Source organism: Teleopsis dalmanni, chromosome X (assembly GCF_002237135.1).
Source record: "Teleopsis dalmanni isolate 2A chromosome X, ASM223713v2, whole genome shotgun sequence".
In the NCBI taxonomy this organism is placed as follows: domain Eukaryota; kingdom Metazoa; phylum Arthropoda; class Insecta; order Diptera; family Diopsidae; genus Teleopsis; species Teleopsis dalmanni.
The window spans coordinates 89,519,765-89,536,652 of NC_051848.1; the positions used below are offsets into that span (position 1 = coordinate 89,519,765).

The following is a 16,888-nucleotide window of genomic DNA, read 5'->3' on the forward strand; positions in this document are numbered from 1 at the left end:
CTGCTCAATGAAAAAGCCAACAAATCAGTTAACACCAGAGACAAAGGTGGCCGCAAAAATCGCTCAAGCAACCAATTGTGAGCTAATCGAAAATAATGTTACTACGTCCGTTGGTATTGCTACTAATGGCGGCAATGTGCCTCCTAACATTACCGTAAAACCAAAGTTAAAAAAATCTGAACAAATTACACGTTCATTGGATGAGAATGCTTTTGTGCGTGAGTTTGGAACGAAACATGTCCATGATATGAGCGCTAAAAGTATACAGCAATTACCAGAACTGACTGAAGTTTGCAATAGACGTAAAAGCTTTGACTTCACTCGCCCTAAAACACTAAATCCTCCAAAACGTCTACCTGGCATGCCCATTACTGAGGAAACGTGCATGTTTAAATGCGACAAGACACCAATGAAACTTGAATTACACCAATATAAGGAGAAAAACTATAATCACACCGACAACAGTGATAGTGCTGGAAACTCTATTGAGAATGACTATGAATCGTCTGAATTAAAAATCACACCCACAACTGAGAATCGTATATCTCTTATACAAAATAACGTTGCTTTGCCAAATTCTGCAGCGGACTTAAATAATTCAAACTTAAATCTTTCCAACAGTAGTTTAAAAGTGCTTTCGGGTGTGAAACTTGATCGAGAGCGTATCGATAAAATAAAAGAGGAAAGACGACAACAATTAACGCAAAAATATCGAACAGAATCTTTTAAATCAAAATCGAAAATAGATTTGCATACGACAACAAAAGACGATGTCAAGTTTCAAGCCGAATCATTGCGTATGAAATCAAAATCCCGCGGTGATATTCGCACACTGCAAAAAGATTTAGACAATCTTAAAGACTTTAGGCATGTGGGATCTGAGAGCACATTGAACGCACCCATTTATACGCACAGAGTACGTAGTATTTCCGATGAGAAAAATCAAAATAGCGACGTCTCGTCCATTGTTGGCCACACGGAGCTTAATAACGCAAATAATTCCAATAATACAATCACAAAAAACAGCAAGAAAATACATAACACAAACAATCACATTAATGTGGCAAGTGAGAGTAATAACGGTGGTGATACAAAACTATTAAGTGCTGGTGATGGTATTGATGTAGATGTGTATCCCGCACGCACCAGTTTGCACAAAATAGATCGTAAGAATAATACCAATTTTGGTAATGTCAGTGGGGGTAATGTGGTACGTGAGCGCAAGAACGAAACTGGAAATAGTGCTATAACAGCAGTAGCTGGTAGTGCCGGATTACAGACATCAACCAATCGTCATGTTAACTCAACGTATGTATACAATTTAAAGTAAGAACTACAAAAAATAATGGTTCCTATTTTACTTACAGAAGAGAAAAGATTTCGCCGCAATTTTCAATTCGTGATGTGACGGCCATGTTTGAATCTCGTTCTCAAAATCAATAATCAAAACATTTATTCTTATATATTAGATAATTACAATAGTTTTTTATACTTTTTTTATTCGAGTAACATAACATATATACATAAAATCTAACTAATTGACACCAACAAGGAACAATAATGCAATATTTTATAAACTTAATATTAAATTATAAAAATAATATATATTTGTATAACGAAACAGCAACAATATATTTAAATAGCATTGTATTTTATAGTAAAATTAACAAATTTAAATTTATAAATATATTATAAAGCATTTGTGTATGAAAAAATAATAACAGTTCTTAAATATTTGACGCATATAACAAAAATAAGTAATTTGTTTATCAGAAACTTTTAAAACCCAAAGAATTAATATGCAACAATATTTTAAAAGAAAGTTTAATTGTTAAGTCTTTTGGTACATGATAAAAAGTTTATAACAAAATAGTGCTTACCAATATAAAGCAAATTCGTTTATACAAAGTTTGTGTTTCAAAATAATAAAATATTAACATACAAAATTTAGTATAAAAATCAAAATTTGCTTAAACTGCTTTCAATTTAATTGTAAAACGGCATAAATGGTTAAATTTTGCATTTTTCATTCTCCAATCCTTTCTTATTAGTAATTTCGTTTTTAATGAAAATGATAAATAAATAAAGTAAAAGTATAAAAACATGAATATATAATATATCTTTATTCTTTATTCTATACTTATGTATGTATAATAAATTTAATGAATAATAAGTTATCTCGAAAAATTATAGTAAAGTGCAAAAAGCTTTGATAAAATAGTTATGATTTTATAAAAATTTTTTGCCTTTAAAAACAAAAATGCATTACATTGTGAAAAAATTAGTTATTAACATTTTTTTAAGTTGATTTGTTCGTTTTATTATGTTTATTTAGGTTAATACTTTATATATAAAATCAATTGTTATGTATGAGTGGGCTTTATTTGAACAACATTATTTAATTTTTTTTTAATTTTAATAACATAAACAAACATCTGTTATAAAACATACACATATTTATATATATATTATATATTGTAATGTATGTTAATATATGCAATAAAATATTCATTTATGGTCTTAATATTTAAACTTTTATAAAATGTATTTAAATCGAATATTATTTTTACGATTGCGTGAAATAAGCTTAGTTTATTATACTAATTCTGTCTTTTATATGTTATATTTTGTTACCATGACTGACCATACATTATGCAATAATAATATTGTATACAAGTAAACATATTTAATATAAATTATGAACTATAAGCTTTCAAACAAATTTTAAATAAAAGTTGTAATGAAGAACTGTGTGTTGTTACTCAATTATATAAAACGGAGATCTTTTGTGAAATTATAAAAATGTCTAATACAATAGTGTGTAAATAAATTATATTAAATGAGGGTCTAATGTGGAATATTCAGTTCCACATTAGCAATCTCATTTTGAGGTAATCAACGAATATAATTTTAATTTTGTAATATACTAAAGTAAGTGCCAGTCCTTCTTAAAAAAATTTTTTTTATTAAAACAATGCATCGTCTCACACTTTTACAATTGACATGGCTAGAATAACGATTAGATCTGGCCATTTCGAATAGGCCAGATGTGGGGCCAGATCTTAACTTATCGAAAGTCAATAATTCTGGTCAAACAATGAAATGATATCTGTAGTACATACATATTATGAAAACCTTGACGTTATACACTAATTTGTAGGTGTGAACGAAACTGGAATATTTTTGTGAAAAATACATCTACTTAGGTATTTTTTGTTTTCTATAGCTGAAAAAAAAATAAATAATTTGGAAACATTGCTTTCTGTGCGGATGTAACCACTTTTTTTTTCTTTTCACATTGGCAAAAAGTGAAGTATTTTATCGAACTGAATTTGTCATTTCTATATCAGATGATTTACAACAATTATTTAAAATAAATTACTAAAAATATCCATTCTCATCAAACGTATCAAAAGCATAACTTGTATTTTTGAAATACTTTTAGATGTTTTTTCGTAGTATATGTGCAAACCATCTTTGATCTGATATTGAATCAACTTTATTAATTTTCTTGACTTTTGATTACTGAATGTTATGCTTGTAATAAAAATATCATCATTTTAGAATTCTAAACTAGATCTTAAGTTAATATGCCTGGATATATTAATGTAGAGTTTTAATGTTTATCTATTTTCTTATATAATTTTACCGCACTTTTTTTTAATCTTTGTTTCAACACTGACTGTGTTACTTGTTCTACCTTCTGATCAAAAAAGAAAGAGAGGCCTATTTTTAAATTCCTGCGCTTATCCAATCGGTAAATTTTTGTTATTTTCACGCTGGTAACACTATTATACACATTCTGTCAAAGTTTAACTTATATCGTACGACTAGTTTTTTTTTGGCGTCTATACAAAGAAGTCGAAACATTTTCGTGTGGCGATTTTTATAATGGATCAAAAATTAGAACAACGTGCGCGCATCAAATTTTGTGTTGCAAATGGATTCAAGTGTGTCGAAACTGTTAAAAAATGCTAAAAAAGGTCTTTAGTGATTTGTCTGTATCGCAACCACGAGCATACGAATGGTTTATAAGGTTCAAAGACGGTCGTACAAGCTTGGACCATGATGAAATCCCTGCCCGCCCAACAACTTCTATTACTGAAGAAAACATTGAATCGGCGAAGCAGATCGTGTTGGAAAATCGTTGTGAACCGATTAGAGAGATTGCAGTGTTATTGGGCATCTAATATGGATCGGCCGAACACATTTTAACTGATGTTTTGGGTTTGAAACGCGTCGCTTCTCGACTAGTGGCAAAAAAGCTGAATTTTATTTAAAAAAAGCCGCAGTTTTTGGCCAAAAACTCCAGCAACATCATCAACCAAGCAATGTACTCTCCAGATATGGCCCCGTGTGACTTATTCCTCTTCCCCCGACTGAAATTGCCATTGCGAGGAACGCGTTTTAAGACCATGGAGGCATAAGGTAAAAATCACCACGATTTCTTTGTATAGACACCAAACAAAAACTAATCGTACGATATGCGTTAAACTTTGACAGAATGTGTATAATAGTGTTGCCAGCGTGAAAATAAAAAAATTTACCGATTGGATGAGCACGGGTATTCAAAAATTAAAAATTAAAGTTCTTTTTTGATCACAAGGTATATGCTGTACCGATTTTTCTAACATATTTTAAAAGTGAAATGAAAAATTTTAAAAATAAAAACTACCGAAGTTAGAATTAGTTTTTGAAACTTATTCCGTAGACTAACACTTAAGACTCTATTTTGTTACTTTTTAATACACCCAGGCATGTATAGTTTCTCTTATTAAATTTTTCGAATATCTTAAGTATATATGCATAATGGGATCTTTAGCAATATTTTAAACATTTTGATATTATTTTATATAAATTACTTACTTGAAAAAATTTTTTCAAGAACAGGTAAACAGAACTATAATCAGATCCATTTAGGAAATTTATTTAATGTGTAAAATTAAGCAAAATCAATTCAATGAACATTGGAATTAAATTGAACAGAAGTGAACTGATATCAAACAAAAAGTATGTCATGATTTTACAAATTTTATTTTAAAGTTGAAATAATTTTATAAAAAAATTATTGTAAAAAACTGTGTCCAAACGTTTAATTTGTAATCAAAATCATATTTTGTGAATTGATTTTGTAGTGTGTACAATAAGTGCAGACGTTTTTGTCTATTTAATTATTTAGTCAATTTGTATCGTGAATAAAGAAATGACTGCCAAAAATATATTGCTATTTAAAGAACTGGAGGGAAAGTTGGTAGAGAATGGAATCTGTAAAATAATAAGTAAACCATGGGATGGTATTGCAACTCCAGTGGAGCTGTTAAAAGTATTGAAAGAGATTGGGAAAGCCCTGGTAAATAACATTTTCATCTCGGAAGTCAAATTCTCTTTCTTCGTGATTGCAGTCAATAGTGGAAATCTGAAAGATATGTTGCCTAAGTGCCTATCGGAACTCATTCCTAGTGCATCTTATATGACAACTTTAGTAAAACAAATTCCCAAATTTGACCTCCTGCGCTCATATATAGAAGAACAAAAGAACTACCAATGCTGTGAAAAGTTGCCAGTTCTAATACTCCATTGGGTATTAGTTCAACGTAATATTCCAATTTTAACAAAACTAGAAACGCAAGAAGTTATTGAAAAACTTATAAATAATCAAGAAAATCCACATATACCGACACATGTTATATATGCAAATTACGGAGAAAATCCAGACGAAAAAGATTTTCAGCTTAAAAGGTTTATTTATACCACTAGATTTGGATTTTACTCTACTTCACCTAACAATTGGTTTAAACTGCTTTATGAAGGGTTCAAGTCGAACGAGGAGCACGCAAATGCAATTAAAAATATATGCATAGTAAATGATATTGGCACCGCACTAGCAATGACTCCCACTTCAACATTTTGGAAGAAGTCCTGTTGCGGCAATGCCTTTAAAGTAATCGCTGCCTGTGAGTTCTTATTTCGTCGTGAGTTTTTAGAATTAACTGTTGATGCAACAATTAATGGTCCGTATATTCTTGTTAAAAATCTTGACATAGTTCGCTTACGTTATCTCATGCTATATAGTGAAGACATTCCAGCAATTACTCCAAAAGAAGAGCTCATTAAACAGCCAATCGTAACCAATTATTATATCTTACCAGTCGGATGTGTGGTGCTTTTACTAGCCACTACAGGTTTAATTTGGAAGTATCGAATTTACAAGAATGTCAAATATGCTTATGTGGTGCTTGCAGCGAATGCTACACGTGAACAATTGAAAATGATTTTTTCTTATGTCGGAGAGAAGTGGAATGGTATAACTGGCATTTGTTCTCGCCAGATCAGTTCTTTATTTCACTAAATCCAAATTATTTTTTTAAAATCAATTTAGTTGGTTTTTCTTTTTTGTACTCGTGATTGTTGTGATCCAAAGAAATCAATAAAGAATTGATATTGGGGCTAGATTTGAGTTTCATATTCATGTCACAGTGTTTAGATAATGCTTCAATAATTGCAAATAGTATCATGCAGAGACTAAATTGTTTTGTATGATTTAATTAAAAAAATGACAAATTAAAATCTCAACAACTAGCATTATTATAATTTCATAGTTTTACAGCTCTATAATAACGTAGACGCAATAGGTACAAGACAGGTTAAAATTTAGGTACAAGACAGGTTTTGAAGTTCCACTTCTTCTTCATTTTTTATATTAGTAGATCTACAGTAATTGATATGGTATTTAATAAAAAATTAGCTATTAATTGCAAACACATTTTTTATAAAATAATTATGCATAATAAATAAATCAAAAGGATTCTAATGTGATATGAACAAAAGTAAATTTAATTAATTAATGTAAATATTATTTATGAACAACTTTTTTGTTTGCTCTACTCTTATAAAATTTAATTTATTTGCATATAATTTTTTAACTGAAAGATCAAAATAAAAATATAACATAATATATATACCATATGTGTGTAATATAAAACATATATATTAATAAAAATTAGGAAGTTTATATACAATTTTTTAATACAGTATAATACAAAATAAACAGTATAGTCTATTTTAAATTATTCCATTAATAATTTTTTTTCTATATTTTAGTGCTTCGAACACGAGTTTAATGGGTCCCAACACTATTCTCCTGAATGTGTTGACTTTCTTCAACACCGTGTTCTGATTTCACTAAGAATAGAACAGTTGGTCAGAAAGTTATTGATGTAATAATGTTTTCTTGAATTGCTTAAGGTATAAAGTACGTTAGGATGTCTTATATGTGAACTAACGTACCAGGACAGAATTGCAACTCTCGTTTTAAATACATATGATATTCTGTAAGTATTAATAACGGTCTCGAAAGTGATTATTTTTTTTACTGAGATTATAGTTAAGTCACGTATGGGGAAACCAGTAATCACCCCAATAAACGTGTTTCACATAGCTTTCTTCACCCTTTTCAGATTATGCTGGAAAATCTTGTTAATAAAGCTGTTAATATTATGCATGGCCAAATCGGTACCATGTTTGCATACCAACGCTTCCAATTTTATAATACACTTCGATTTTGATGGCAATCACACATTTGCAATAAGTATTGGATATTTGCTTAATGGCAATTTAATAATTTTATCCATATAGTCAACATTTGTAACGTACACCTTCAATATAGTATTGTAAATATTTTTCAAACTTAGAGCAACGTCCTGTATATATAGCATATACTTTATTTTCATGATACGTAAATATCTTACTTTTATAACTAACAGTTTATATAAGTAGTTGGCTTTAAATCATTTGACATATAATTCATCGGCGGTGACCTTTAGAATAGACTTAGATAAACGCATTTTTCTGTAAAGGTGGAAATTGAATAGTGACAAATCCGGCGAATAAGAGTGGTACCGATGTTATAGTTTGCTAATCGCTGATTTCCCAATACACACCTTTTATTAAAAAACACAACCACACACTTTCTTTGGAACTGCCCAACCTTGGTTATCAGAAAAAACACATTTTTCAAATGGTGCTTTCTTGACAGTCTGTTATATGGTACTTACTGTTTAACACATTAAAAACAAAATTTTCCTTAACTACTTAAGTGGATGGATCTGGTTTATCAACTTGGGTTTCTAGTGTTAATTATGTAAGACAAAAGGGTGTCTGGTTATTAACTAATGCAACCAAAAAATCATTAGAGTTGTGGATACAGAATCTTCCATTGTGTTGTCGGAAATGATGTAATCAGAAGACACATTAAACTAATCCCAATTCACAAAAACATTGCAAAAACAATTCCAAAAAATTTACTCACGATTTAATAATAACTTTTATAATTTTGTTATAATTTACATTTTGATAATTTTTATTCAAAATTTTGATAAAAATTGCGATCTAAAAAATGAGCTGTTACGTGAAAATAAGAAGTTTCGACAATACCCAAAAAAATACAATATAAAACCTTAAAAATATAAATTATCCAAATGATTGTGTAAATTGACATGACATCCTCGAGAGTTATCAATAACACTAAGAAAGCGACACACCCCAAACTCTATTCTGCCCACATATTATAACGTACTATACCAGGGCTGCCTTTTAAATCTTGCGCCAAACAATAAAAACACAGTGGTTAATCATTGAAAATTGTTTTCGATTCTATTGTTTTCGAAATGTTCTACATGATGATCAATACATTTTTGCATTCGATTGAACCAATTTTCGGAACAGTTTTGCTACTCTGAAGTTGGATGAATATCCTTCGGCGGTTTGTTTTCCTTAATTCTTCGAAAACTTCCGGAAAACACATAGTTGTGTATCACGTAGAATTTACCATTTTATGTCATTTAAGTGCTACAATTGCGGCATGATCGGCTTTCCTGAAAAAATATGTGAACATTTGCTTGAATTTGCTCCCTCCGCGGACAACTTTTGTCGGGTCCTGCTCACTTTAGCAGACCCAAATACTGATTTGCTGTTTCGTTTTGGGCTTATAGGTGTAGAGTCATGATTTGTCACCATTTTGCGTCACAATTCCATTTTTTTGCAAAGAGACAATTTAGAAAATGTTAAACTTCTGAACAGAAATGTCAAAATTTATATGGTAATTCTTAGTGTTGCTTAGGCGCAAGACTTGCAAGACAGCCGCAAGACTTGTTGTGCTATTCGTATGAACACAAAAGATCTATTAAAACTACAATATTCTGTTTCAAAGAGAGCTCAATCTTCCAATTGATAACCTCTCTATATGTACTCAGCACTTTCAATTATAACTAAAAACAAAATGCAATAGATCTGTTCCACGATCTACTCGTAGTAACTTTTGTTATGATTTAAATTAATGACGATGTTAATTTATGTTGTGATTTCTTATGAAGACCGATGAAGTTATGGCTTTGCCCATATAATTTGCAAGTGTTGTATTAATTATTGTATTACTTTATTTATTCCGTAACTTAATTGTTCATCTTATATCCAATTTTTAATCTTATTAAGAATTGGATGCGTCAAATTTGTTGTGTTACCGAATAACTGTAATTATAAATTCCTTCAAATAAATCTTATTGTTGCCACGTATTTATATTAAAACAACATTTATTTCTTTAGTTTTAATAATATACTTAGTATTTATTGTTTTTATTATGTTCTAGTTCTATAGTTGACACTCTCTATAACATTTCACAGTTCTATAAATGATTTTAAGTTGCTTACAATATTATTTCATTATCATTATACACTAGTCAAATATTTTCAATATGAAATCAGGTTATTATTTTTTCACTTTATATAATTCATAATATATCTTACTAAATTAAGTTTATAAAAATGTTCTTCCTTTCACACATATATTAATAATATCTATTTATATTACTTAGACTTCTTTCTGATGTTTTACAAGTTAAATTAGTTATTATTCACTATATAAAAACTATTAACTCTTATTCACTGCGTTAACTTCTGAGCCCACCTATTCCACAGAGCTCACTGCTCCACTGCTATACCGAGCCCAACTGCTGGTAGACTATTCCTCCACTCACACTTCTGCTTACTGTTTTATTTAAAGCAAAAGTTTCTAAAAGATTTACCTATGCTGGATTCCGTAAATTCAAGGTACCCCAAATTACCTCACTTTATTATTAAATATAAGTTTACAATTGCTTTGTTTCAATGTCGTTTTCAGGTTGACACAATTACCAAAAAACAAAAAATCAGTATTTCTTACCGTCAAGCTGACGAGCTGACCTTGGTTCTTGCTATTGTGCAAGCCGTAAACGATGCTGCCTACTTTTAGGCATACCTTCTGATCGAATAAAAAACAAACCAGGAACGTTTTCCATAATCTGAGCATCTCGACTCAATACACTTTCAGTAACACTGTGTATACAGAAATGCGTTCCACTAGCAAATTTTCGAATAAATGAAAGCATCTAGGAGAGTGTAACATCCCTGTCGAAATTTGAAAATGCTACACAGACTTTACTCATACATTTTATTTCAAGTAAAATTTGTGTGATGTTTAAATCAGCTGTTTTGGTTTGAATTTAAATTTTTGTATTATTTATTTGCGCGGCATTGGTGTTCTCACCAGACTTTACACAAAATTGTTTCATGAAAATCTGTGTAAAGAGCGTAATTTTGCATTATATTTGTGTTACGCTCTCAGTTTGTACTGTACTTGTGTTTTACTTGGGTTTTACTACGATTAACGCGAGGAACAGATCTAATATATGGAACTAAAAACTCACAGTGTTGCCATAACTAAAAAACATGAGTAAACATATTTTAATTAAGAATAAACAAGATACAGAGACTTTTGTCTTAATTATAAACATTTATTTAATAAATGCAAAATATATTTCAATTAAAAATATTAATATTTTGGAAATACAGCGTAGTACTTTCAAAATGTATATATTTTTTTGTTACTTTAATTTAATGAATTAAATTCAAACTGAAAATCAAGTGGGCAATGAATTTTTACGTTTGATTTAAATAAAAAATTTTTAATTTGTTAGAAGAAAAATTGATTTCTGGAGTTGGTTTGCTATCCAGTCTCAATCAAAAACTTTAATATCGGATGTAAACTATTCGTTACATTGACAGAGTACATTTTTGAAATTTGTTGTTTATTAAATGCGAATAACAATAAATAAATCTTAACTTAATATGGCAAAATGTAATGATAACCAGAAAGAAGAAGCTGATTTGGACGAAACTACTACTGAACAGATTCTCACAAAAAGTAAAGAGTTGGAAGCCGCACTAACATCTAATTTGTGCCCAATTGAAGCAAAGTGGCGGTTATTTGTATGCGCTGTCATTAGTGATGGTCCCAAGGAATTGGATCTTCCACTATTTGTTAAAAGCATGGCAGAATTGTTAAATCTAATACAAAAAACACCATCACTAAGCGGTTTGCGTACACAACTACCTAAAAACAGTTGCAAGAAAAATATTATACTGTTTCTGCATTGGCTGTTGGTTGAATGTAAGAACCCAACTTTGCAACTGTTCGATATAGAAGAATTTATAAATTTATTGGATTATATACAACTAAATCATAACGAAAAAGCACCAACAGTAGCATACAGTATCACATACGCAGCTGACTGTGAAGAAGAAAATTTATTTGAGTCAAAAAAAAGTCAGTTTGGAAGTAAATACGCATTTTTTGGTTGTAATCCGGATAATTTATATCACTTATTATATGATAATCAGCTAATACATAGAGGTAATAGTAATGATGGTAGAGTATACCTGACTACAAAAGCTACACCTATTTTAAACAAAATGCCTTGCACGCAATCTATTAACGTTCAAAATCGTGATATAGTTTTCAAAATTTTGGCATTTTGTGAGTTTGTGAATATATCAGAATACATAGATACCGCTTTCGATAAGGAATACAATTCAACAAATATTTGTATATTGTTGCCAGATATAGTAAGAATGCGTTACCTACTATATTACGTGGAACCAAAGCAACCCATATCATTTAATGCATCTTGTGAACAACAAACGGGATCCACACAATCAAAATTTCATGAACAAATGGAGCCTATTCCATTGAATAAATCAGTGGCAACTATTCCATTAGAAAAATTATTTGAACATCTGGATGTGGCTTTAGTACTGGAGAAACCTTTCAAACAGCAAGATGTGTTTAGCCAAACAGAGAACGCTTTTGAATCAATTGCACCTATTCCGGTTTCTGTTTCAGATGGTTTAGAACAATTACCAACAACTGTCATAACGAATCAAAGTGTAGAACAAACAGAGACATTCAACCCAACAGAAGATTCAATTGAACTACCAGATGCATCTGCTGTTATAGAGAAATCTATTCACGACCTAGATGAAACCATTTCAATGAAGAAACCGGTTAAGAAACAAATTTTAAAAGGCTACGGGCTTCCAATAACTTCTGCCTTGATCTTGGGCGCATTAACTTACATGTATGGAAAAAATGTAAAATCGTTCTGTATCTCTGCCGGACAAAAATTTGGGAAACTTTTATTGGAAAGTTTGTAATCAATAATATCATTTTACATAAAATCAAATTTATTTTTTAGTAAATAAATTATTATACAATAAATTATATTAACTACTAATATGCTGAAATATAGTATTTGTTTTTGATTTTATACAGATCTTAAATCAGCATTCAGAATATTATAAAATATACTATATATTTTAAAAATTAGATTATGCTGGCAGACCAAAAAGGCCACGCGTAGACCACTAAGGTCCATTGCGATACCAGATCAGAGTCTTGTTTTAGCGATTGTATGCATCACTTAGGATGCGCGTTTCATTAGCAAAATTTATTAAGACTCCAACAGAAACCTCAGGTATGTACTCCAGTCCTGCAAAACTGAAAGCCCCCAAGTATATTTGTCGAGTTCTCGAGAGAGCCGGGCAATTACACATCAGATGCTCTAGAGTTTCCTTTGCATCCGGCTCATAGCATTTCCTGCAAGCATCGTTGTGAATTAGGTTTAGTTTTCGGGCATGTGATGCAACCAAACAGTGACCTGTCAACACACTAATTAATGTTCTACAGTTCCTTCGGTTAAACGATATAACATTCTTGATGTACTTTTCTTCGTATATGTGTCTACACCTAATTCTAGCTGTTCTACAGGTGGTTAAGTTCCGCCACCTTATCTTTGCTCTCCTTATCATGTGCTCGTCCAGAAGTTTATGTATTTGTTTCAGAGGTCTGAGTACTTCGCTCATTTGTTCCTCTGAAAGTTTTGCGCCATTTTTAGCAATAGCATCAACTGTCTCATTTCCCTCTATGCCTTTATGACCAGGAATCCAGTACATACAAAGTCTGCGGTTGCAGGCTAATCTTAATATACCTTCCTTGCATTCTAGAACATTTTTGGAAATTTATGCAGTAGTTTCTCGTTTTATCCCTACACACAAGCTCCGCCGCTTTCTTATCAGCAAACACTTCTGCTTAGAAGACACTGCAGTAGTTGGGAAGTTTAAACGGCATTTTTATGCTCAATTCCGCACAACTGATGCCAGCTCCTTTCCCACTTCCATCTTTGAACCGTCTGTGAAAACATTTATGGTGTTGCATTTTGACACCATGCCTTTTTTCCATCCTTCGTTTTCGATCACAGTTTTTATTGTTGCTTCGGTGTACATGATCGGGATCATATAATCCGAATCAAGAGTGGCGTTCTGATTTACAACGTTATGCCCGAAAGATCTTCGAGTAAGTTGCCTAGTGATGCGTAGCCGTTCGGCTGTTTTTGCCGCCATATTCTCGGCAAAGATATCAATTGGGGGTAAGTTTAGTAGAGCTTCTAGAGCTGCCGTCGGAGTTGTTCTTATTGCACCCGTGATGCACATCGCCGCGTGGTTTTCCAGAGGTTTTATATATGTTTTCTTTTTCACAACTGCCCACCAAACTAATATACCGTAAAGTAATATAGGTCTGACTATAGCCGTGTAGCACCAGTACATAAGACCGGGTGAGAGACCCCATGTACTTCCCAGCATCCTTTTACATGCGTATAAAGCATTTGTTACCTTCTTTACCCGTTCGTCTACATTAGGCTTCCACGCCAGTTTGCTATCCACAATTACTCCAAGGTATTTCGTTTGAGTTTCCAGTGGCAAAAGAGTTCCGTTTAAGTTAGGTGGCGTCCATACTGTGACCTTGTACTTTCTTGTGAAAAGTATTGTGTCAGTTTTTTCTGCGTTTACGCTTAAGCCAGCGTCAGTCGCCCAGTTGTAAATTGATTTGAGAGCGTCGCTCATTAACGCACTTAGAGTAGATAGGCATCTTCCCGTTATAACTACAGCGATGACGTCTGCATATGCAATTAGTTTCGAAGTTTTACCATCAAATTGTTTAAGAATTTTATTGATTACCAGTAACCAGAGAAGGGGTGAGAGAACGCCTCCCTGCGGGGTTCCTCTACATGTTTCCCTAGTTAGAGTTGTATCGTTCCATTCTGCCCTTATCTGTCTGCAGCTTAAAAGGCTTGCAATCCATTGATATGTGACCGAGTCTATACCAACATCATCTAAGCTATTTAAAATAGCTTGCGTTGATACATTATTGAAAGCACCATCATTGAAAATTAATTATGTATAAAAATTAATAATAATATGGATAATACCTATATATAAATAAAAACTTACTGTTTCTACTCCAATATTTATGAATGTTACACAAATAGTTCAGATGGGAACTCGTTGTCTAGCAGAGAGAGCTCGACAGTGGCAAAATACACGTTAAGTCCTTTATCTTGTCTCTTCATTTTGACTGATTTCATAGGAATCTCTAGCGGAGATAATCAATTTATACCTAGGTGTATTGTATACCCATCTAATACATGAATAGACGCTCTATATTCTTTTGTCATATACTTTTCCTAAACTTACATTGCTGTTCTGTAGAATTCCTTCATTCGCCAGTCCGTCTCTGTTTTGATGGTTATTTTATGTCCGACAACGCGTTTTTGTATTCAACAAAAAAAAAACGTTTGGTGAGATTGGCTTTTCACGAGCTTTACAGTTCTTACCATCAGTGGGAATTGGGACTTAAGTTTGATACATGAGTTTTGTTTTATATTATTCATTGAAAAACAATCAATAGAAAGGAAAATACTTAGTAGTCTGAATTTAATTGACCTATTAAAGATATTCAATTGTATAACAAAAAGTATATTTATTTGTATATGAAAAATGTGATATATAGAAATGCTTTAATATGGACTGACTATGCATTACTTAACAGTAACAAATTTCCCATTTCGTCTACCAGAAGTTTTTATTTTACACATGATTATTTCCAAAAGCACTGATGATGGATATTTGGCTATACTCGAAACAACTCTATGATCAGTCAAAAATTCAATTAATAAAAATAATATAAAAATGAATTGTTGCTGTTGTAGTTCACTACTTTTCGAAAAAAAAAAAATATATATTTTTAAAATCATGTTTAGGACCGTGTAGTTTATATGTGATCTTCTGCTCACCTGTTGGAGTCGTCATACAAACTGTGCGCGTAAAGCTGCAGATATATTAAAAGAATATTGTTCAATTGTGAAAATGGAAAGTTTTAAATTGTTTTTTTTTATTTTTTTTTTTTTATTATTATTCAGTTTTTAGTTTACTCGTGTCATAAAAATTACAAGATTTCATACTTCTTGGTTGTGTTATGAGTTTTTACTTCAATTTCGTTACAACGAACGAAGATGTAATGTATTGCGCTTAATGAACTTCAAAAGTTTCTGTTTAGTAAAGAAAGATATATACAATTTTGCGCAAAAAATTTAAGTTGAGATACTGTAAGGCATTAATGCGCGAAATAAAAATAAATTAAAAATTACTGTATATTTGCAGCTGGTGAAATACAAAACAAATTGTACCACATAATCATTTGGCAATTGTATTATAACACTATGTTTCCACTGCTTACTTAGTATATTACTTATGTAACTTTAAGATTTTATCGTTTCCATTAACATAAGCTACTTATTGCATGTGAAAGTGCCTTTATGTGTCAAAAAATTCTCTGAAAATTTTGGGAGAACTTCTGTTTGTTTAGAAACATTTTACTCAATAATATATCACACAAAAAATTAAATATATAATTGAAATATTAAGTCAATTATATACATATATAGATTTTATAAGTCTTTTACATCTTTTACACTATTTACTTTGTCAGTATGTTTGTTTACAACTCAGCTGTTATTTATTTGCATTTTACATTTATATAACACATATGGAAAATATTTCAAATTTTGGTAATTTCCCTTATGGGAAATTTATTTTTAAGGGTTACATTTGACATTTTTAGTCTAATTTTCCTTGTTTTATTTTAAAGTAAGTTAAAAAGCATGAAAGCTTTTTGTATGGTTTATGCAATTTACATTGTAAGTTACGCTTACTAAGTAAGCAGTAGCAACATACTATAATATTTACAAGATAGTTTATAGCTATATACATTTGTGTTTAAAGAAATTAAAATAATTTTGAAACTTGATTAAATGAAACCGGCTCACTGTCCAACTATAATACTTTTCAATTTGGTAATGAAAACGAATAATTTATACACATATTACCAAAATTAACATGAATCATTTAGTTTGCCATGTGGACGGTTCTTATTCTAATAGGTTGTTCAGTAAGTTAGTGGGTAAAAATAGAATCTTTTTTATAAAAAATTTAAAGAGTTTTTCTACTTGATCATAGTGTTTATACACTTGGGCATCGTAGAGTACAATTGAACGTGTTACCGTGTTAAAGGATTTTTAATTTATTTCTGAAAGTTATTTTAGGACTAGGCAAGTACTTTGCCCACGTGGAGTTAATTGCACTTTTACCTAATGAAAGTTTAGAGGTTATACGTAATTAATAT

General features: G+C 30.9%; 2 protein-coding genes across 5 annotated transcripts in view; both read left to right on the top strand.

Moving 5' to 3' along the window:
• LOC119687991 (GTPase-activating protein CdGAPr) overlaps nt 1-1,606 on the top strand; it is a 196,211-nt gene extending 194,605 nt beyond the window's left edge. For 3 of the 4 annotated variants that reach the window (XM_038102575.1, XM_038102577.1, XM_038102576.1), the window contains 2 exons: nt 1-1,308; nt 1,368-1,606. The exon at nt 1-1,308 is cut by the window's left edge and continues 1,163 nt beyond it. In XM_038102575.1, the coding sequence (XP_037958503.1) occupies nt 1-1,308; nt 1,368-1,443 (1,384 nt within the window). In that variant the 3' untranslated portion in view covers nt 1,444-1,606. The remainder of the gene's footprint in view (nt 1,309-1,367) is intronic. The other variant, XM_038102578.1, reaches the window with a different exon arrangement.
• Nucleotides 1,607-5,203: 3,597 nt separating this feature from the next.
• LOC119688684 lies at nt 5,204-6,349 on the top strand. Its single transcript, XM_038103352.1, has one exon. It carries the CDS (start codon nt 5,204-5,206, stop codon nt 6,347-6,349), a length of 1,146 nt encoding a protein of 381 aa, XP_037959280.1.
• Nucleotides 6,350-16,888: the final 10,539 nt, after the last annotated feature.

Excerpts from the sequence above, each read along its gene's own strand:
- LOC119688684 (XM_038103352.1), top strand. The coding sequence starts at position 5,204 with ATGACTGCCAAAAATATATTGCTATTTAAAGAACTGGAGGGAAAGTTG.